The sequence below is a fragment of the Dasypus novemcinctus genome, chromosome 10 (genome assembly GCF_030445035.2).
Source record: "Dasypus novemcinctus isolate mDasNov1 chromosome 10, mDasNov1.1.hap2, whole genome shotgun sequence".
In the NCBI taxonomy this organism is placed as follows: Eukaryota; Metazoa; Chordata; class Mammalia; order Cingulata; family Dasypodidae; genus Dasypus; species Dasypus novemcinctus.
Window position 1 is genome coordinate 74,633,162 of NC_080682.1, and position 22,908 is coordinate 74,656,069.

The following is a 22,908-nucleotide window of genomic DNA, read 5'->3' on the forward strand; positions in this document are numbered from 1 at the left end:
ATTCATAAATAATATCAAACTGCCACGGGGGGTATATGGGAACTCTGTACTTTCTGTATTACTATTACATAAACCTGCAACTGTACTAGGAACAACAATTGAATGAAGCAAGAGGTAAAATATAATTAGGTTTAAAAAACCACTGATATGTAATGGGAAAAAAACAAATTATACTTTAGAACTAAAATCCCAGATGATCTGCACATGGGAGCTGGTAGGCAACTCTGTAATTGCAAGGGAAGGGATGGGGAGAAGGCAATACAGTCATGGCAAAAGCATGCTGTCTTACAAGTTCAAAATCTCATAGGAGAAGTAGAATATGGTACTGATTAAACCTAGACACAAACAGAAATACATATTTATTGTTATACTCATTTTTAAATTCAAGGAAGAGAATTCTAAATCACAGGAAAAAAACATGGCACAAAGCACAGCAATAAACTCAATAAAAAGCAAGAAAAGAAAAAAGAAACATTATAGGGAAACGGACTTTGGCCCAGTGGTTAGGGCGTCCGTCTACCATATGGGAGGTTCGCGGTTCAAACCCCGGGCCTCCTTGACCCGTGTGGAGCTGGCCATGCGCAGTGCTGATGCGCGCAAGGAGTGCCATGCCACGCAAGGGTGTCCCCCGCGTGGGGGAGCCCCACGCGCAAGGAGTGCGCCCATGAGGAAAGCCGCCCAGCGTGAAAAGAAAGAGCAGCCTGCCCAGGAATGGCGCCGCCCACACTTCCCGTGCCGCTGACGACAACAGAAGCGGACAAAGAAACAAGACGCAGCGAATAGACACCAAGAACAGACAACCAGGGGAGGGGGGGAAATTAAATAAATAAATAAATCTTTAAAAAAAAAAAACATTATAAAAATAAAACATAAAATACGATGAAAGGAATATGTCCAAAAATATCCTAAATCACAATAAATGTAAATGGGATATGATCTATTTTTAAAGGCAAAAACTTGAGTTAGGTAAACCCTAAAATATTGTCAGTTACAAACTCTGGAAAGGAGAGTGGGATTGTGGAATGGCACGTTTACATTTTACTCTATATACTTCTTTATTGTTAAGTTTTTCACTATAAAATGCATTCCTGTATTATTTGTGTAATTTAAAAAAATTTTAAAGGTCAGAAATGTTAGAGTCAATCCCAGATCACTGACTCCAGAAATAATTTCACTATAAACATTGCATTTTACCTTCAGCAAGTCAAATACCTTCTTTGGACCTTATATAATGGGTGAATAAAATGGAAGAGATGGACCACATTAGTGACTATTAAATTTTGTCCCTAAAAAGTATTTTATAAGCTACTTTGGGGGTTCAAATGAGGGCAACTTGTGTGGCTGTGCAACCAAACATTCATGCCAACAGAGAAGTTCCTCTTTGATCTGCTTTATATATTGATATTCCACTTAAGACTATCTATAAAAAATAATATTATCATGCTTAAAAAACACAAAAGTTTGAAAGCCCAAAGTTTATCCTCAAAGACTCCTAAAGTTTAGAAAATTTAGTCCTGTTTCTATGATGAACACGGATTTACATGGAAACATAGACCAAGGATATTCCATACAAGACAGTGCTAGGACCACCTTTGTGAAATTACTGCAACCTTCTTTATGGTGAAACATTCCACCATTCAACCAACTGGTGTAGGCATGTCACAAAAAACTAATATGACTGATTTGAAGAGCTGGATTTTATAAATCTATTGGGTAGGTACCGCATACACCTAACCTTAACATCCAGGTCAATACTAATGGAAAGTGCTCTAGCCTGGGAGACAGATGATCTGAATTTCAGTATGGACCCTGTCAATAACTCATTGTCCGGTCTTGGGCAAGCTAGGTGTCTCAGTTTCCTCAGCCATGGCATGAAGAATTGGAACTTCTTGTCAGCTATGAAATTCCGTAATTTATATAAGTCCATGATGATTGATCAAAGTCAAAATATGTGCATACTAGGCAAACAGAAATTAGAACTCAAAAGAAAATGTGGGTCCACAGAGACTTATGAGGACTTGTCATAACTTCATGCACTGCTGTGTTGAATTCTTAAGTAGAGAAAGGTGACTAACAAAGAAAGTAACCAACAACTTTGAATTGGGAGACAACTTTTCTTCATAGAATAGTGGGCCATGGAGAGACAAGACCCTGATGACTAGCTGACCTTTTTTCCCAAGCTTCTTCAAAGAGATTATCTAAGTATCATTTCAGGCACCCATCACTCTTATTTTTAGCTCTGAGTTCTCCTCACGAGTGTGTTGACCTGTGTCTTAGAGTTCCAGAGGACTCCCAGATATGGCTCATGATTCATTGCAGGTACCTTGCATTGATTTCCAGAAAGGTCATTGGGAATAAGGACCTGGAGAAATGACTTTAAATATAAAATCCTTCTTTGCTCTCATTCCTATCCCAACCACTTGATTAGAAATTATATGTCCTCAAGATTGATCCCTTGGTGCCATAGGCAATTGGCAATCAAAATAGAACCCAAGTGATATTGTACTCCAAGGGCCTCACAGCTGGTGTGGGGGGAACAAAACTCAGGGCTTGGTCACAGGCTATTTTCAGCCTCTGATAGCAGTTGCGTTACTCATGTCTCATCCACCCTCTCCCTCCAGCCTCCCCCCACCCTTCTTTCCACAGGCCAAGACTGGTGACAGCCTCCATATATTTAAAGAGGACAGAAGCCCCCCCTTACGCAGTTGAGCTGTCAGAGACCACACAGGCGGGTAAGTGGAGCAAAGCAGGAGTTTGGGCTGGGAGTGGGCTGGCTGGCTGGTGGGCTTGGGTGGGACTATGAAGGGCCCCCTAGAATAAAGGTGTTTCCTGTCCCAAGTCCTAGCACCTGCTCAGGTTCTGTAGCTGGGAGGAGGCTCAAGCTATATTTGATTCTGGTGTGGAATTCAGTTATTAAAAAAATTCCTAAAAGGGTGATTAATACTCGTGAGCTCAAGGGAACCTCACAGACAAGGAAATGGGTAAAGGATTCCTTTTGGTCTAAGACTATTTTCATGGTGGAATCATGTTTCCTGTCATCTAAGCTGGGATGGGAGGAAAAAGAAGGAAATAATGGAAACAGGACCAGAAGTCAAAAGACTTACATTCTAGTCCTGGAACTGCCTCATGACTGATAGATGTATGACTCTGAGAAAGTTCCCTCCCTCACGGGCTTGCTCTCCTTCTCTGCAAGGTCAGTATGGTTGCAGTGATATTTTTCTAAGCCATAAAGTACTGCACAACTATAAGTTGGTTGTATAGCACAAGCCAGTTTTTCCCATGCTTAGAATACAAGGCGTGGGTGAATGGTGGAAATTTCTAATTTCATAATCATTTCTAATTTCACAAGACCATGTTTTGCACATAGGAAATACTCACGAAGGTTTGTTGATTTAAATTGATTTTATATCCCCCAAATATTCAGCAACAGGCTTACTTTTAAGAATTTGAAAATTAATCAAAATAGGACCCTAAAAAGATATTGCTATTTTGAAAAACTATTAAAATCTCTACTTGATTCATGATAATCTCCAGCTGGGGACGGGACAGGCATATGAGGGGTGGTTCCTCGAAGTTACAGTAAAGGAGTTTTTAAAAAAATGTATTTCAGCGGCTGACAGGGCACAGTGAGAAGGGGTTTTAAGCACTGGTCTCAGTGGAAATGCTACCCAAAGATCCAAGCTGCCCCTAATTTCTCCCTGTCCCTGAGCCAGGACTGGGACTCCTCCAAGGAGCCGGATGACTGGGCTGAGGAACCTTGCCTCTCTGCAGTATAATTCAGTGCAGTTTACTAAGCGTGCCTTGACCATCTCCTGGTCAGGGCAGGGGGAGGTAGGGGCAGCACTTGTGCAGGGAAGGGTGGGCATGAACGGCAAGGAGGGTGGGCAGATGGGGGTAGCCTCGCATCCTCAGTTTGCTCTTGGGACTGAATCTGAATACTGGGTACACCCAATTCACCACAATGCTGCAAAACTGAAAATGTGATGGATTCTTCCAACCTGCAACCTGCAGAACAGACCTTGTTCCATTCTGAAGAGCTCAGTCGATGGGCAGCTGTTGGGCAGGATGTGCCACTGCCCCGGGGCCTGGGAAGACAGGTGCCCTGCAGCCCAGGTGCACAAACCAGCCACCCGCGGCCGGGGAGGCCACAGGGGGTGGGAGAGTGAGTAGGAACATTCAACAGGCAAGTGGCCACCATCCTCTGGGGGGGAGTGGAGACAGAAGCATGGTACAATACAAACCCAGAAATCCTGGGAACTGAGGAAGAAAATAAAGGAAAACAAGAAGCTGCAGTCAGAGTCAGTTCACATGCCAGCTCTGAACATTACTTAACTTCTTTGAGTTTCCATTTTCTGAACAATTAAAATTAAGATACTGCCACCTACCCCAAAGGGATCTGTGAGAATCAAATGAGATTTTGTAGAGGAAAGTATTTTGCAAAGCTGAATATAACTACAAATATGCAAGGCCTCTGAGAAAAGGCGCAGGGCCAAAGCCTTGGGGTGGCAGGAAGCTTTCCTGCTAAGTACAAATGTGATGATGAAAGTGGATAACAAGCTGACCAGGAGTTAGAAGGTGATTGATTTCTTTTGAGGAAGAACACAGGAATAGGAATGTAATACACAGGAAATATAACTCCTGCGGGAGGCAGACCTCCAACGATACGCGCTCTGCCCGGATGTCTGGGAATATTGTGTCCAGGGCTGGGTTCACGACCAAGGAGGAATGATGCCTGCGAATGTGAAAACTGCAGCTCTTCATCCCACGGACAGAAAGCCGGAAGGGGACCAGGATTGTCTCGAGGGCCACGCAGCGTGGAAGCCTTTCCTAGGCCTTGCTCTGGACCCCATCAAGGAAGGGCTGACCATGATTTGTGGGGAGTCTACACGCGTGCTAGCTCACTTCACTCTTACAAGAGGTCCTGCGCACAGTCAGTCTTCAGAGGACAAACCAAAGTTCCAGAAAGCAAAGTAATGGCTCAGGGTCCCCTGGAAAGAAAGTGGCAGAGTCAGGATGCAAACATGTATAATAAATTATAAAGGCCTAAATAGAACCGAGTGAGTTTGAGAGGAAAAGTTGGCAACACTTCAGAGATCATGCAGGAAAGCAGCATGTGATGTGTCTCAGCCTTAGCTGAACGGACGCGTCTACCGTGACTACAGGTCTGAGTTTCAGAGGGGGGGCCCCAGGACTCGGGTTCATTCTGTGCTGGAACCGGCCACCCAGGCTTTCCAGCCACTGTGAAAGGGCCTCTGGGTGGAGGACTTCTTATGCCCGGGTTCGGGGGTTTAGGAGGAAGCCGCTGACCCTGAGAATCCTGGATGGGGAGCTGGCAGGCACGGCCGAGGGGCTGCTTGGGCATGCTGCTCTCCTTCACAGCCCACATCAACAGCAAGCTCCTGGTAGCCACCAGCACTGCCAAAGAGAGGACACAACTGCCCTGGGCCGGGCTCAGGACCTTGCCCGACACGCACTCAAGGGCGGCAGGCACCCGGATCCTCCGAGGGGTAAACTTTCTCCTTGGCCTGACCACGCCTGGTCCCGCCTGCAGCTCACCCTGCAGTCTAAGAGCAGAATCAGTTCTCAGACTGAACCAGAAGCACCACAGGCAGCCGGAGCTTTGTTTTAAGAAAACAGATAGGCAACTGGAGATAAGATAACATCCTCGTAATAAATAGCAATAATGCAAGCAACTAAAATTATCAACTACCTGCTAGTATTGTCTTGATATCTAGTATCTTAGCTATTATCTTATTCAACCTGAGAACACCTTTCTAAACGCAGCTTTATCATCCTCTTTACCTGACACCTGGCTCATCCAATCTGAGCAATCTGCCCAAGGTCCCACGATCAGTGTTTGTGAACTCTTGTCACTCACAATGCTACATCATCTCTTTGACCTGGATGAACAGAAGAATGGAGAAGAGGCAGTGACTGAGAGGGGATGTCCCTAGACAGCATTTCTGCAAGGTGAGGCTCAGTCACTGCTCAGATCCCTAAATCCATCTCGGGGCTTGAAGGATCCTTGAAGGTGCTTCCCCACATCATGGTCACTTGGTCCTCCATCCCCACCAAGGATGGAAATCAGTGGCGGGGAAACTCTCCAGCTCCAAAGCCACCCCTTCCACATCTGAACAGTGCCAACCCTTACAAAGTCCCTCATTTTACTGGCTGGAATTCCGTCTTGTGTTACTCCCACCCATGGTGCTCGCTGTGTTCCATGGAGAGACACTGGATCTGCTGGGGCTCCGATTCCCATTAACTGGGGAGACTTGGTTAATTAAGTTGCTGGCCCTCGTCCCCTGGCCAGGGCGCTAGAGGCAGGAACATGGGATGTGGAAGCAGCTTAACTTGGCTTTCAATCGTGGGTCTGCCTCTTACCTTGTTAAAGCTCTTTGAGCCTGTTTTTCCAGCTGCAAAAAGGGAGAACAGCAAAGTCTGCTTTGCAGGGCTGTTTGATTAAAGAAAGTACAGGTAAAGCAGCCTGTACACATTAAACAGAAAGTAGTAGGTAACACTATCAGAGACCTAAGTGCCAACCTAGCCCTGTGACAACTACTAGCCATGGGACCCTGAAACAACTTCCCTAATTTGTAAAGTAAAATTTATAATTGTACCTACTTTTGTCATGAAAATTAAATGAGACACCCCACAGCCCCTAGCACAAGGGCTGGGCTCTGGACAGCTTACTTTCAATAGTAACATCATATTGGCAATGATTATAACTATCCCTTAGACTCCAGATGTGTGCTTCTATCACCCGAAGGCTGCGCCTGGCCCCTTGGAGACAATGCCCCTCGCTGTGTGGAATCCGGCATCTAGAAGGATGACCGAGAGAGCCAGCCGTCAGCTGAAAACGGCACTGCTGTCTGAGGCGTCCGCTAGTCACGGCCTAAGGATGCCTCCCAGGTTCTTTACTGGACCCCCACAACAGAGGAAACGGAATCACTAAGTGCCAATTCTATCTACCCTAAGGCATCATCTTTCACCCCCATAGTGGGCAGTTTAAAAAAAAAAAAAGAAAAAGGAAGGAAGGAAGAGAGGGAGGGAGGGAAGGAGGGAGGAAAGGAGGAAGAAGAGTGTTAGATTAGGAGGAATATACCCAAGACACACAACTTGGTTATTCTTTTAAACTTCAAATTGATTTCATGGCAACTTGAAGTCATGGCAGAATTAGCCTCTTACATTTTACAACACTCTACAGTTTACCAAGTGATTTTACATGCTTAAACAGGTACGATTCTTGTAGCAACCCTGTGAACCATACGGGATTATTATCTCCATCTAGGAAAGGTGATACTGAAGTTCAGAGAGGTTGAGCTTGTCCCAGATCATGTAGCTTTTACAAGGCAGATGGAACTAGAGCTCGGCCTCCTGCATCTGATCCAGTGCATGTCCCTCCCCGTCCACTGCAGTGCACCCCCAGTATAATCCCTTCCATGGCATTATTCATCAAGTCCATACAAGGCAGGCCCTCCCTGAAATCCAAGCAGGATATCTAAAATCTGGGGTCTGCCTACCCTCCAGCTGACATTACTGGGGCCCTGTGTTCTCGCATCCTCACAAACCCCAGTCTGTCTGTATGTCAGTCTGACCTGTGACCCCGTCTGTGCCAACATATCCATCTCAGGGCCTGGCTCAGAAAGCAGTGCCAGGTGGTGTGATGGAGATCGTGACCCACGTGACAAATGGGGCTGAGTGACGGTCCAGCCTATATTTGGTGTCCCACCTTCAATGACCCTTGCCTGTGCCAGGCAACCCTGATAAACAAATGGCCCACTCCTTGGTGCCTTGGCCAGGGTAAATTCACATTCTGGACCCAGCTAGAGTGTTGAGACATAGGAATTCCAACGCAGTGCAGGAGTCTGAAAAGGTTTTGTGTGTAAGCCAGGACCTAAATATGCTTTCAAGTCCTAGAGACTTAATTTTAACTGTTTGGTGCTATTTCAGTAACAATGCCTTACCCTTAAATAGCTTCTCAATACTGCTTTAAACCCCATAATATTTCCATGACCTTCACAAAGGTCCAGTGAAGAAAGAGCAGGAGATAAGACTATCGCCGTTTTCCACCCAGGTTCAAGGTCACACAGAAATAAATGGCAAAGTCAAGATTAGAACCCAGGTCTAATTCAGGACTCCTTCCAACATCCTCTGTCTTTTACATGAGTGTTGGGAGAAGAAATCAGAGACATCTTTTATGTTTAGCGCCCATAGCTCCATTTCCATCTTTAGAAATAAAATTGAGCACCTGTTTAATAGAATGCCTAGGGAGTTCTATTTTGAGTTTCAAGTCCTGATATATGTATGTCAGATATTTATGATCACTTCAAAACAACATGTGGGCCTTGTAAAAAGGTATTATCTGTAATCTTAAGCTCATTTTAAAAAGCAGGGAGCAGATGTGGCTCAAGCAATTAAGTACCTTCCTCCTACATGGGAGGGCCAAGTTCAGTTCCCAGTGCCTCCTGAAAAAGCAAAAAGCAAAACAACAAGCAAAACAAATGAAAAAACCAACTTAGGGAAGCTGATGTGGCTCAGTAGCTGAGCACCAGCTTCCCACATAAAAGTTCCCAGGTTCAATGCCTGGTCCCTGGTACCCCCCTAAAAAAGTATCTTGTTTAGGCAGTCGGTGAGCACACACACACACAAACGTACACCAAAAGACATATCTGTGATCGATTAACTTGCAGGGCATGCCAGTGAAATTTTCACTGATGACTAAAATGAGAAATTTGACCTACAGATGTTTTCAACGAAAACTTCCACATTGTTAATTTCACAAGTATCACTGTCACGCTCCTGGATGAAATATATTGCACTTCTCTATTTTATATCATGTGGGAGCTCAGCATTAAAATAAATATGAGCAAATTATATGATTCTATTCTTTTCCAGAAAATGTATCTTATTTAATCAGAGAATGAGGGATCTTAGAAAAAATGTTAGCCAAAGAAAACACTCCCAAATGTCTATTTTTTATGCCTCACCTTACCTATAAATGAGGGGGTTGCGCAATCTTTGAAAATCTGTTCTAACCCTAAAACTCTATAATTTAAATGGAGTCTAAAAAATAATAATTTGACCTCTTTTAGGGAATATTAAGGCCTCCCTGCTTTTCTAAACACTCTTTTCTGTGCCTGAAATGTCTGTCCTCCTTTTCTCTATCTGGTAAACTCCTCTTCATCCTTCAAAACCCCAATTGGATGTGATATCTTCTGCGACCCTCCAACAACTCCCTGCCTTCATTCCTAGTCTAAACGTAGGTGGCCAGTCCTGTCTTTTGAGTTTCCAGAGCACTTTGCACAAGACAATTCTCTGGTGCCAAGTATTCTGGATCCTATCTTCCTTACTAAAATGTGGATTTCTCAATGTCACGGGCCACAAATTTCTTGTCTTTATAATTTTTCTCCCCTTGATCATGATAGGTGCAGTACTTGAGACGTGATAGGTAGTAGGTACTAAATCCATGGTGAATGAATGAACGAACAATCAAATAAGTGAATGCAGTCTGATTCCAAGCTTTTCAACTCTAAATCCATTACTCTTTCCATTACACTAAACAATCTGAACTATAGAAATAGAAACACTAAATGTTTCCTTTTTTTTTTCCAAGTTATTTCATAAAATTTTATTCAAATAAAAAAGAAGAGCCTGCTGCTATTAGAGGAAGGAAGGATAGGATGGTTGTGGCTAATCTCACAAGATTTTTGTAAGTGGGAAAAGCTCTTTGGGGGGAATATTTAAGTAGGAATGTTCCCTTCAGTTCCAGGATCAAGTTCAGTGGTCTGTTCGCTATTTACCATCTGTTTCTTAGCAAAAACTGCCTTTGTTACGAGGCTGCGAGATACAGTGGGACCATTTGACCCAGGAGGGCTGAGTGTTAATCGCCAACTATTATAAGAAGGTGACTGGCTTCCCAGAAGAGAAAGAGAAGGTCAGAAGCAGCCACTCAGAATGGCCTGATAGTGCTTGGTGTCAATGACAAGATGACACCCGAGGCTTCTTGGAAACCAGGATGCAGAAAGCCAGAGGATGCCAGTCAACTGCAGCAGAAATTTCAGAAATTTCACCGAGTATTGGCGGCTTATTTCAGTCCTGCTCTGGGAAACTGAAAAGTTGGATTTATACTTAAAAAACACACAGACACAGATAAAAGAGAAAATTATTTTAATCCCCCTCTGTGGCTAGCATCTCTTAAACACAGTCCTCGAGTGAGGATCAAATGGTCTGTACAGCGGAAGGTGCTGCAAGCGCTCAGCACCGTGAACTCTGCCAGGAGCCTTCCTGCACAGTGTGACACTAGTCTTCAAATAGTGCTGTGAAGCAGGAAGGAAAAACTGACTGCCTTCATTTTACAGGTGGGAAAACAGATGTAGAGAGAAGCTGTGTAGGTCAAGTTAAGGATAGTTCTGAGAGCAGAAGGTACGTTTCCAGACCACGGAGATTGTGTAGTTTCAATATATTTATTGCCTGGGCAATGATAGCCTTCTAAATCAATTGATAGACATTAGGGATAAACGTGAATAGGAGATTTTAGACACTAAATATTTTTATCTGCAAGATAAACTAAGCTTGCTACCCAAGGATGGTGCACTACAAGTAGTGTCAGTATTGTCTGGAGACTGTTAGAAATGCAGAATTTTCCACCTCATCCCAGATCTACCCAATCAGAATCTGGATCTTAACAAGATCAGGTGATTCAAGAAGCAGTGAGCTAGATAACAAGATAATACCATTTTCATAGGTTATGCCCACTTCTGACGGGACAATTTTTAAAACTTCAGATGGAAAAAAATACATAAATATTTGTGTATAACTCTATATTCACAAAACTATCTCATTCCTTCCTTCCAACCACCCTGTGAGGTACATGGGGGCAGGTGCTATTGCAATTTAACAGAAGAGAAAACTGAAGCCCAGAATGGTAACGTGTCTTATTCAAAGCATCTGAATAAGCGTCTGGCTGTATACAACGACTTGCACACAGCAAGTACATGCTGAATAAACGAATGAATGAATGCGCCATCAAAAACGGAAGTTAGGCATCCTTTCCACTGTACTACTAAGGACTGGGTCACTGCCGGGGTCACCTAAATTTAGGGTATCTGCTTTATGTCCTGCTAGACTTCACCTTCATCAAAGAATCTTCAAGATGCCAAACTGGGGCGGAGGAGCCAAGTGTGGCGCCTGCGAAAAGACCGTCTACCACGCAGAAGAAATCCAGTGCAACGGGAGGAGCTTCCACAAGACCTGCTTCCACTGCAGTGAGTTGGGAGAACGCCGCGGGGGCCTCTCGGCATCTGGGGGCGTTTCCACGTTCCATTTAACCATTTGCTGTGTGTGAGTGGCTCTCGGGGGATGGCCCTGGACCAGCAGCAGCCGCACGTGGGCACCTTGTAGACAGCGTCCAGGTCCCACCTAAAGAAGGGAGGGCTCTCCCCAGTGCCCTTCCTCCACCCAGGCGCAAGGCTCGCAGGCCATCGCCCTGCATAGCAAAGTCAGAACGAGCTGCCACTGCTCCCGGTGCTGAAAGCCTTGACCCAGTGGCGACATTTACAAAGTGTGATTTGGCAGAGGAAGGAAGCCAGCACTTGTCTGGAGCCAAGATGGATTTGGCTTTCTGTGTGGGCCGCACTGGCCAGCTGCCACTGAAGCCAGCTGTGGCGGGTCCTTCCTAAGAAAAAGCCCATGTCAGGCGAAGGGCTAGGGGTAGGGAGGGGGCAACACTGTGCCAACACTGTGAGCGCCACTCAGGGCCTGGGCACCAGTACTTGATGAAGGGAATCCTGACCTTCATCTACAGGACAAAGAGCCATGAACTATCAGGACTGGAGGGAATTTAGATCTTGTGGTCCACCTGAGAGTCTGGCTCTGCCCTGACTTGTGTGACTTTAGACAAGTGATTTCTCATCCCTGAGTCCAGGCCACATGTGTCTGCGGCAGAGCCAGGAGTAGAACATGTGCCTTCAGATGCTCACTCAGGCCAGTGCTGACACTGCGGCATTCTAGTGTTTTCTAACAGCTAGTCCTATTTTGGGGAGAAATTGTCATGGCTCTGAGATAGCCAGCTACCTAGGAGCCCCCCCCCTACCCGGGTCTCAGGCCAGTCTTTAAACAGTCTTGAAGCTTCTTCAAGCAGCACTGCAAGGGCTGGGCTCCATCTGTTAGGACAGGGAGACACTCCATCCTTAAGCTGCCACGTATAGTGTTTTATCTGCTGTAGGAGTTTCCATTATCCATCACTTCCCACAGAAAACTTCATGGAAAAACGGGGGCGGAGGGAACACTGCTTTGGGTGACTGGCCTTGCAGATTTACTGGTAATTTGATTTATTATTTTTATTTTTTTAACTTTCCATTTTGAAATAATTCCAAACAAAAGACAGTTGCAAAAATACACCACCAACATAAAGAACTCCAATATACCCCCTCCCCAGATACCTAGGTTTACCAACTTTTAACATTTTGCCACATTTGTTATACCAGTCTATCTCTCTCTATTTTCTCAATATTTGAGAGTAGGTTGTATATAGCATGCTCCTTAGAAACTTAACAGTTCCATGTATATGTCTTAAGAACAAGATATTCACTTATGTAACCTTAAGCTCAAGAAATCTAACATTGATATAAAGGCACAGTCAATATTCTATTTTTTAAATCGTTCCTATAATGTCCTCTTGGGAATTTTCTCATCTATTATTAGATCTAGTCCAGAATCATGTATTGTCCTTAATTGTTACTATCTCTTTAGCCTTTTCCTCCCTCCCTCCCTTTCTCTCTCTTTCTAATTGTAGCAACATATAACAACATAAAATTTCCCATCTCAACTACTCCTAAGCATACAGTGGGATTAATCATGATCACAGTGCTGCACTAGCGCCATCGCCATCCAATGCTTGAAGTTTTAAGCATCTTGCGAATCCTTCAGATTCATATTACTATTACAATTATACAGGATTCATTGCTCAAAAGAGTTCATTCCATAACCCTCTGGCTTTTGTCCAGAAATGACTGGTTCTTTTAAAAGGGTGGGGGTGAGGAATATTGGAAGGAACAGGGGCACTTGAGTATAAAAGACTAGGCTTTGAGGTTGGGCTCTGCCATGCTTCGGCTGTGTGACCTTGGACAAGTCATTTCACCATTGCAAACCTCAATTTTCCCATCTATGAAATGGGGCTGGTTATACCCACTGTTCAAGGTTGTTACAAGGAGGAGACTGGGATTCTTGATCTGGAAATCTAGTCTTCTAGGCCTTTATTCTCCTTTCACCAACTTTGATACCTAAGTAGGTCGGGTCAATTTTGATATCTTAGTGGAACAGGAAGTGGTAAGGAAGCTTTCCATTGGATGGGCTGTCTTATCATTCCCCACATAGCAAGCAGATGCCTCGTTCCATGGAGCCATCATAGAAGGGATTTGAGCATTTGGTGGGAGGTGAAGCTTCCTTTGAACCCTATGATATTTTCCTTAAAACTTGCAGGGGGGATGGGGATCTGAGCAGTCAAGTTCTGTAGTGGTGGACAGAAGCCTTGACTAGAGCACAGCTTTCAACATTAATATCACTACTTACCTGTTCACAGGCAATCCTGTAGTTGCCAGAAAGAGGTTTGGAGCGGCAGGCTCTACCTCACTTGTCCTCTGGCCAGTGTTCTCCTGCCTTTTAGACAAACACATAATCCTCCAGATCAGCACTGTCCAAAAGCAATATAATACAAGCCACATGTATAAATTTCTAAATCTTCCAGTAGTCATATATTTTTTAAATACAAAGAAATAGGGGAAATCAAATTTTTTTTTTGAGGTACTGGGGCCAGGGAATGAACCTGGGACCCCATATGTGGGAAGCCGGCCCTCAACCACTGAGCCACATCGGCTCCCCTGAGCTGTTTTTTTGTTGTTGTTGTTTTTAGGAGGCATCAGGGACCAAACCGGGACCTCCCCTGTGGGAAGCAGAGCTCAACGCTTGAGCCACATCTGCTCTGAGTGAAATCAATTTTTAAAACATTTTCTTTAACCCAGTATATACAAAATAGTATCTTTTCAACATGTAATCAATATAAAAATATTAATGAGATTTTTTATTTTTAAATTTTTGTACTGAGTGTTCATACTCTGGTGTGCCTTTTGCACTTACAGTGCATAATGCGGCCGCCATGTTGGACAGGACAGCTCTGTTTTGCCTGTGTACAAAAGTGGGTCAGAAGCCAGGGAATGGCTACGGAACTGGCGAGGGCATGATAGAGCCCAGGCAGTCCTGGAGTGATGGGAATGAACCCTGGACTAGGACTCAAAGGCCTGAGATCAGTCATGGCTTTGCAACCTACTGCTATGCAGCTGTGGGCAGGGCACTCACTGTCATGCACACATTGATGTGTGCATTCGTTTCCTCAACAGGTATTTACAGAGGGCTAATCTGAACGAGGGTCTATGCTAGGTGTTGGGGATATTGAGATAAAATGGTCCTACCCTCAAGGAACTGAGCATCCACTAAGCCAAACCGGCCCCCCGAGTTGTTCTTTGTTGTTGTTGTCTGTTTTTAGGAGGCACTGGGAACCAAACTTGGGGCCTCCCATGTAGGGAGCAGGCGCTAAACCTCTTGAGCCATGTCCACTCTGCCAATTACTTTATTTTTTAGCAACACACATTTGAGGAAAACATATTAGTCCGAAATCATTCAATGCTGGTCTGGATTGCTGACAGAGGTCACTTGAGGGACCTGCTTAACAGGAAAAAAAAAAAGGCAAATAAATTTAATGTAAAGTGATTATTATTCCTGGGGATTTGACCTCACTACTATATATACTGCAGATCACCATAAAAAGCCTTTAAAGATCACTGCTGCAAAGCAATACAGCAAATTAAATTGTGGAAATCATATACACTTCTTTTAAAAAGCTGGCCAGTGTTATGCTAATAGGCCTAACAATTTCTCCAGGACAGCCTCCTGCTCAAGTGTAAACAGAGCTGTCCCGCAAATGACTCGACAGGAGGGAAGATGAACTGCCTGGGGAAAGCGAGGTCAGCTGCCTCCAAAAGGGACTCAGGATGCGGAAGATGCTGATGTTAAAACTGCAAAGAAAGAATTTAGATACGATGGTGTCTTGAATTTCTGTGAGCGAAAAGGAACATTTCCAAATCAATTATTAATTTATATTATTAAATTTATAAGTAGGTATTTGATACTTTCATTTACACCCCTTAAAGTTTATTTATTCAAGTGTACAAAAAATATCTTTTTATAAATATTCTCTTTGGAAAAATAGGGGTTGCCTTACATTTGAGGGTATTTACATTAGGTAATACACAGTAACCGATAGAAGCCTAAGGGTCCACAAGGCTGATCTCCCTGCTTCACCACTCCCCTGCTTCCAGAACTGGGACAAAATTGGCCTCGATGACAACTGTCTCGATTGCACACAATGCTCCTCAAAGGCCATAAGTACAGAACCTAGTCAATCCAGATTCTTACAGGATTAAGAAAAAAACAGATTGCTCTCCTGACTCCCACCCCCACTCCCCGCCCCCAACACACACTTTCCTGATGTCATTTTGGGTAAGACACTCAGGGCTTCAGTTGTTCCGATTAAACCACACACCTGGTTCCACTCCCGGCCCCAGCCCCAGCCCCTTTCTACCTGGGTACCACTGAACACATGACTGCCGCCTCTCTGGGCTCCAGTTTCCTCATCTGTGAAATCAAGGGTGTCTTGAAGGCTACGACTCAGGGCAGATGCTCCGGTCAGGAATCAAAGTCATGTTCTTGGCCCCAAGTTGGTACTGGGGTGCAGGGGAGGTGGGAGGAACCTCCATCCCAAACCCCTGACCAGCCTCTCCTCGCAGTGGCCTGCAGGAAGGCTCTCGACAGCACCACGGTGGCCGCTCACGAGTCCGAGATCTACTGTAAGGTCTGCTATGGGCGGAGGTATGGACCCAAGGGGATCGGGTACGGACAAGGCGCCGGCTGCCTCAGCACCGACACGGGCGAACACCTCGGCCTCCAGTTCCAACAGTGAGTGTCTGCCCCCCGTCCTCCCTCCCCTTACAGTCTCCAATTATCAGGACAGTTCATTCTGTTCCCATAGCAACGTCTTCGGCAAGTGGGAGAATGGATTCTATTGTTGACTTGCCAACAACAGGAATACTCAATCTGACCAAGTTTTAACAATGTGTCATCTCTTGGACGACTCTCTTTAAATTATCTGCCTTTCTAAAGGGCAATTACTTTAACACCGTGGCTCTTGGTTTGCAAGTCAAGGGAAAACCCAGAATGTACAGATGTTCCATTGTTTGACCTTTGCAAAACTGCATGGAGTCTCTTATCTTCCGCTTTGAGAGGTTCTGTGTAAATCACCTATATATGGCAGGGAAGCAATGGCCATTTCTCCATGTGCTTGTCATTAAAAGATGTCTTCCCTGGGTTGTAAGACGGCTAACTCCCACGGCGCAGGGGAAGCCGGTGAAGGGCTGGAGTCAGCAGTTAACTTTGGCCTGTTCGACTCTTCCGTGGGTCTCCCTGGCTGCCTGCTGCCTATATCGACAGTGCCAAGGTTTCCCCAAGACCAACCCAGTGAAGCTGGAATATCACACGGCGCCCCCTCCATCTACCAATCTGCTCCTCCGGGTCTACTTTCTTTTTTTTTTTAAAGATCTATTTATTTATTTAATCCTCCCCCCCTCCCCTGGTTGTCTGCTCTTGGTGTCTATTTGCTGCGTCTTGTTTCTTTGTCCGCTTCTGTTGTCGTCAGTGGCACCGGAAGTGTGGGCGGCGCCATTCCTGGGCAGGCTGCACTTTCTTTCACGCTGGGCGGCTTTCCTCACGGGCGCACTCCTTGCGCGTGGGGCTCCCCCACGCGGGGGACACCCTTGCGTGGCAAGGCACTCCTTGCGCGCATCAGCACTGCACATGGGCCAGCTCCACACGGGTCAAGGAGGCCCGGGGTTTGAACCGCAGACCTCCCATATGGTAGACGGACGCCCTAACCACTGGGCCAAAGTCTGTTTCCCCGAGGGTCTACTTTCTTGACGCGCTCACTGATCTCCAGGCCAGAACTGATGACAGCCTGACGGCCACTGGCCTGCCGCTGCTGCCCGGCCAGCTGGTCCCCGGCTCGGCTCCACAGGAACAGCAGCTCTTCAGTGGGGTAGCCAGGAAGGCCCGGCCCAGTGAGGAAGCATCCCATGGAGTCCCAGAGAGAGTGAGGCCATCAGAGGAGGGGTCCGAAAAATGGAGGGATGTGGGCTTCGTTTTAGGGAGAAAATTTCTCATTAATTTTTCTCATCACTCAGAGGGACTGTTTAAAGAAAAGATGATAGCAATTGCATTTCTCTGCCTCTCATCACCCACAGCTCACTTTTCTATGTGAGAGCTTCCCATGATGCTGCAGAAAGAGTAACAAGAATCTGAAACCCTGAGAGGTTTCTTCCCAGCTCCACCAGCTGTGGGCTGCCCGACCTTGAGCAACTACCTGTCTGACTGGCTCTTTCCTCGAATTGGCCCTGCCTACTTTACAGGGTTGTGATGAAGGTCAAGTGATATAATGTACAAGGAAACACCAAAAGACACGGCAACACAAGGGGCTTTATTTATTTGGGACATTACTCTCATGGGGACAAGTGACCTTTGGTTACAGGATGATAGTCTGAAATGTGACAAGGAATGCCACAGCCCACTGGACTGTGGTTTGTCAGGAACAGATTAGTACCAAATGTCAAAATCCCATTATCAGGCCATTCTTGCCCTATAATATCCTTTTCACAGCTCATTTCAGAAATCAAACCAGTGGGCTTCAAGCTAATACAGAAAATCCCAAACCAACAATAACAGCCAAACTAAAGAACAAGAATGACAATAATACAAGTTCATGTACATGAGCTCTTGCTAAGTGCTTTACAAGAGAAAAGGAAGGATTTAAACCAATCATGGCTAAATATTAGTAAGCCTAACAATTATATTAATAGCTAATATTTATTAACAGTTATTTATACTAACATTTACCGTGTTGGGTAGGCACTGTTCTAAATGTATTATATGCATCACCTCATTTAACCCTCTCAACATCCCAATGACTCTACATGGAAGAAACTATGATTATCTCCCTTGCCCAGATGAGGAAAGTGAGGCACAGGGAAGTTAAGTCACTCAAGGTCACATTACTGTTCACCATGGGAGGTCCATGTGTTTTATTCTTCTATTTCCACCAGGTCCCCAAAGCCAGCACGCTCAGCCACCACCAGCAACCCTTCCAAGTTCACCGCAAAGTTTGGAGAGTCAGAGAAGTGCCCTCGATGCGGGAAATCCGTCTATGCTGCTGAGAAGGTCATGGGAGGTGGTAAGGTAAGCACTCCTGGATGAGCCCAGTGAGATTTGCTTAACACCCCAGCAGCTGGGTGGAACTGCAAAGAAGAAAGTAAGAAGGAGGGCAGGTGGGCCCAGACACTTCGTTCTCCTTAGCTCCCCAGAAGCCACTTTAGAAAACACCTCATTACCCACTTTTGTGGTCTGAGGCTGCCATCCATGGCACCCTGAGAAAGTCAGAACTGGTGCAATTCCATGCAACAAGCATTACTCTACGAGGTAGAAAGCCCCCCTGCCTTAAGTGTTGGCCCTAGGAACTCATCACCACTGTGTGAAGAAACCTGCTGCTACCATCCCGCTGATGAGCACAGCAAACGCTCACAGCAATGAGAAGCATCCTCGCTTACAGAAGTCCTGGCTCCCGGGAGAATAAGCCAGTGCCTAGAGACTGTGAGGCAGATTTGCTCTTTGAGCTCTGGTTTCAGGCCTGAAGCCAAAGGATTTAGGCCCGAGGAAGAGGAGAACCTACTGATATTAAATGGGGGAGGAAGGGCCATGGGGAGTGACTTCAAGTATAAAGGCAGTCTCACCTCAAACCAGGCATTTGAAGAACCATAACGCCAAGGCCAGTCTGGTCAACATGCACGCGTGTACAAGGAAGGCAATATGTGGGATGATCTAAGCCATAAAACTCACTTCCATCAGAAATACCCAGAGAGGGAAGCGGACCTGGCCCAGTGGATAGGGTGTCCGCCTACCACATGGGAGTCCACGGTTCAAACCCTGGGCCTCCTGACCCATGTGGAGCTGGCCCACGCACAGTGCTGATGCGCGCAAGGAGTGCCCTGCCACGCAGGGGTGTCCCCCGCGTAGGGGAGCCCCACACTCAAGGAGTGCACCCTGTAAGGAGAGCCGCCCAGTACGAAAGAAAGTTCAGCCTGCCCAGGAATGGCGCCACCCACACGGAAAGCTGACACAAGATGATGCAACAAAAAGAGACGCAGATTCTGGGTGCCACTGATAAGAATACAAACAGACACAGAAGAACACACAGTGAATGGACACCAAGTGCAGACAACTGGGGGGGGGGGCGCCGGATAAGGGGAGAGAAAAAAAAAAACCCCATAGAGTTGCAACAGTATGCTTAGAATGTAGAATTATTCACTCTTTTTCCTTCTTTAACTTAACATTCAGCATAAATGTTGCCCCCTCCCCCAAGCCCAAGTCCCTCTCTGTCTAGTTTGTTTCCTGAGTTTTAGTCTGTTCTGCAGAATACATATGGAAACCACCAAGATAAATCCACTTTCCACTTTTAGGGGTTCCGAGAATTGCTGGCCAAGTCCATCTCATTTTCTTTAGACCCCTGGAAGATATCATTCTGAGAGCTGATTAGGCACGTGACATTCTTTTATATGCTCCTGCTGAGAGGGCTTGATATAAAAATAGAATATACTGCCAACCCCATTAAATATGTAACTTTCCTTTTCCCCTCAGCCTTGGCACAAGACCTGTTTCCGTTGTGCCATCTGCGGAAAGAGTCTGGAGTCCACCAACGTCACTGACAAAGATGGGGAACTTTATTGCAAAGGTGAGTGGTTCCAGAGACTCTCAAGATGTGTTTTCCTGAGGAGGGCCCTTGGGAGGGGTAGCTGCCTCCATGCCTAGAGACTTGCTCGGCGCCTGCCAGTAGGAGCAGCTGCTCAGCCTGGGCAGGGTTTCGACTTTTAGGATGGGGAGAAGCACCTAAGGGAAAGGAGTCTCTTGCCTGATGCAGCTCTGGTCCTCTCCTCTGGAGCACCTGGGGAGACTAGATGTTTGCAGATGCTTAATGGGTCCTGGGGGGAGAGAGGAAGAGGAGGAAGCATGTCCTGACTCTAGCCCTGAAAGAGACCCCAAGCCTGGGCAAAGAGCATTGCAGGCCCTTCAAAAAAAACCCAAACACCCTCTGACTCCTTGGGTGGCAGATAGGGGTGACTGGGGGAGGCTGGACTCCGTATGGACTCACTTAAGTGTATCAAGACATCTCTTCCTTCCTCCACCCTCAGCCCTCCCTTCCTTCCTGTCATTTCTATTTCTGATGTTGGGTGCCACTTAGTGACCGTGGGGACAAAACTGATGAGCTAGTTTTCCTCCTGTTCCTTGCAGCTCTGCCCCTGGATGCCTCCACAAGGCCTTTGTCTCCTGGAGAGGTAGCAGAGGCTTGGCTTCTTCCTGATATTACTAAAGGAAGGCATGCACTACAGCCAAGAAAACATGTCCTCAGCCTCAGAGCTCCTCCTAGGCCTACTGTGTTGCTCAGGGATTCTCCCACCCTTTTACTTGGGATGAGGCAGCAAGAGGGAGGTAATTATTAATCCACACTGTAGGTTGCCAACGTCTATCCCACAACGAGACAAGGATGAGACAAGGATGGGCACTAACTCACTCTGACAGGTAGTTGCCTTCTCCTGGCAGGAGAACACATAGCGGGCCTCAGCACTCACAGGCCGTAAAACCCCACAAATGAGTGCAGGGAGATCAATGTGTAAGCAAATAACTGCAATTCAAAGTGAGCACAGCTGCGGGAGCGACAAGTTCACAGCGCGGTGGCACACCAAGAGGAAAGGCGCCAGCTCGGGCTGCTGGGGAGGCTTCTGAGAAGACGTGCTCCCTCCGGGTCTTAAGGCTGAATGTGGGTTTGGGGAGGGGCTTTCCAGGACCAGGGAGCAGTGAGTGCTAAGGCGCCGAAGCCTGGACATCAAGGTTCATTCAGCTAGTCCGTGGCTGGCATGTAGGGAAGGAGGCAGCAAACAGCAGGGGACAAAGCCGGGCAGGATGATGTCAACTCAAATGAGAAAATGTCTGTGAAGCACAGGGAACCATAACACAGCGTTTTATTAGCAGATTTAGAATGTAGTTCAATGTATCTAAAAGTTAACACGTGCATACCTTTATCAAAAGGACTGCACAGAAAGAACTGAAATAATCTTGCTAACTGACTCATTCTCTCTCCCCTCCATCCCTTTCTCGTTCACAGTTTGCTATGCCAAAAACTTTGGCCCGACAGGTATTGGGTTTGGAGGCCTTACACAACAAGTGGAAAAGAAAGAGTAAAAAGGTGCAGCACTTCTCAGGGCTTTCCTGCCAGTAACCCAGCCTGAAAGCAGCCTTTCCCCAACATCCTCTCACTTGCAGTTGGACAATGGTCCTCCGAAGCGATCGCAGGCCTTTGGAAGACAATTATTTAAAATTTAACCTGAAACAAATGCTTTATTATTATTTGTGATACCTGGGATGGCAGAGGCAATAAATAAATGTTTTAGTGGTACCTCTAATGTTTCTGGATCTCATCTTTTGTCTAGAGGGAAAATATTTTTTTAAAAACTAGCTGTGGAGGAAATAATGGATTTGAATGCCATCTGGTGGAGGAGTGAGAAGAAGAAACAGTGGACTAAGGGAGGCATCTTCCAGAATCTGTCAGCTGAGTGTCTTTCTAGTTACTGAGGAAGAAAATAGGGTATGAGAGAAAAGACAATATGATAGCAAATTCTAAAAGGGAAAGCAAAACCAATAAAATGCTGAAGAGTAATCCTTTTGTCCTAGGATGGGCTTTGTAATCTTATACATCTCTTGAAAACTAAGACATGACAACTAAGTGTGGTGTTTGCTTCTGTGTTATAAACTATGTGAGAATGATTTTCATTTATTCTAGGATAATTCCCTGGGGTTTAACAATTTTCTGAACACTCCTCTTACATCAAATTGCCAGACCCACAGATGAAATGCAGCCAATTAAAAATGTCTCTGCCACCTCAGCAAGTTCTCGGCAGCTGGAGCTCTTGTATCATCTTGGGCCTCTGCTTCAATAACCAGAGCATTTCTCCCACCACACTGTAATTCTGAATTATTTGGAGTAAATGAAAGCAAATGGAAATCTATCAATAAAAAATTATGAAATGTTGGCCGAACTGTGGGTTCTTCTATATTCCTACTCCCAGAAAAGGCTCTCTTTAAAATGAGCATTTATTCAGGACTGCATATGGGCTACCTTAGACAAGGCCCTCTGCTCTCTTTAAAGAGATGTACTCCTTGGCCCTGTGCTAGGGACTTCCAGTCTGGCTGAGAGGGTAAAACACATAAGAGTAATGGCTACAAGACAAGGCAACCTTGTCTCCTTTGCTCCACTCGCAGCTACTGCTCCCACCCTCCACCCACCCAAGAGACTCCAGTCATCCTTAGCCTTTCCTTCTCCCTCACCCTTCCTGCCTTATTCCCCAAGTCGCTGATTCTGACTCCAAAATGTCTCTAGACTACATCCCCTTCATTCCCATTCCCACTCTTGGTATGTTACATGAGGACTTTCACAAATTGGTCTTGACTGCTCCCCTTCAACTTAGCTATAGACAATCTCTTCCTCTCAAGCTCTGGCTACACTCAACAGCCTCAAGCCCTGCCCAGATATGTGAGGACCCTCACTGCATCATGCCTTCACTAGTGCTTCTCTCTGCCTGGGATTCCTAGAATATGGAAACCCCTCCATCCTCACCCCCTAACCCCACTCCTTAGCTTGGTGAAATCAAGTCACACGTCAGAAGCCATCCCTTCTGCTTTCTGAAGGTAGGAATCTGATCTTTT

General features: G+C 45.8%; 1 protein-coding gene across 3 annotated transcripts; it reads left to right on the forward strand.

Annotated features, from left to right (window-relative positions):
- The first annotated feature begins 2,623 nt into the window (after positions 1-2,623).
- CSRP3 (cysteine and glycine rich protein 3) lies at positions 2,624-21,608 on the forward strand. Of its 3 annotated transcripts, XM_058305648.1 has the most exons (7): positions 2,627-2,732; positions 6,737-6,909; positions 11,125-11,264; positions 15,840-16,008; positions 18,201-18,333; positions 19,789-19,882; positions 21,311-21,608. In XM_058305648.1, the coding sequence occupies exons 2-7, from the start codon at positions 6,791-6,793 to the stop codon at positions 21,385-21,387; spliced, it is 732 nt and encodes a 243-aa protein (XP_058161631.1). In that variant the 5' UTR covers positions 2,627-2,732; positions 6,737-6,790; the 3' UTR covers positions 21,388-21,608. The 3 variants fall into 3 exon arrangements, with proteins under 3 accessions (XP_058161633.1, XP_058161631.1, XP_058161632.1); XM_058305650.1 differs by lacking the exon at positions 6,737-6,909 and having other exon boundaries at positions 2,624-2,732; XM_058305649.2 differs by lacking the exons at positions 2,627-2,732; positions 6,737-6,909 and adding an exon at positions 5,930-5,970.
- Positions 21,609-22,908: the final 1,300 nt, after the last annotated feature.

Excerpts from the sequence above, each read along its gene's own strand:
- CSRP3 (XM_058305648.1), top strand. The coding sequence starts at position 6,791 with ATGCCCCTCGCTGTGTGGAATCCGGCATCTAGAAGGATGACCGAGAGA. Across the intron at positions 6,910-11,124 it reads GGCCTAAGGATGCCTCCCAG|ACTTCACCTTCATCAAAGAA; the intron begins GTTCTTTACTGG and ends ATGTCCTGCTAG. Across the intron at positions 19,883-21,310 it reads TGGGGAACTTTATTGCAAAG|TTTGCTATGCCAAAAACTTT; the intron begins GTGAGTGGTTCC and ends TCTCGTTCACAG.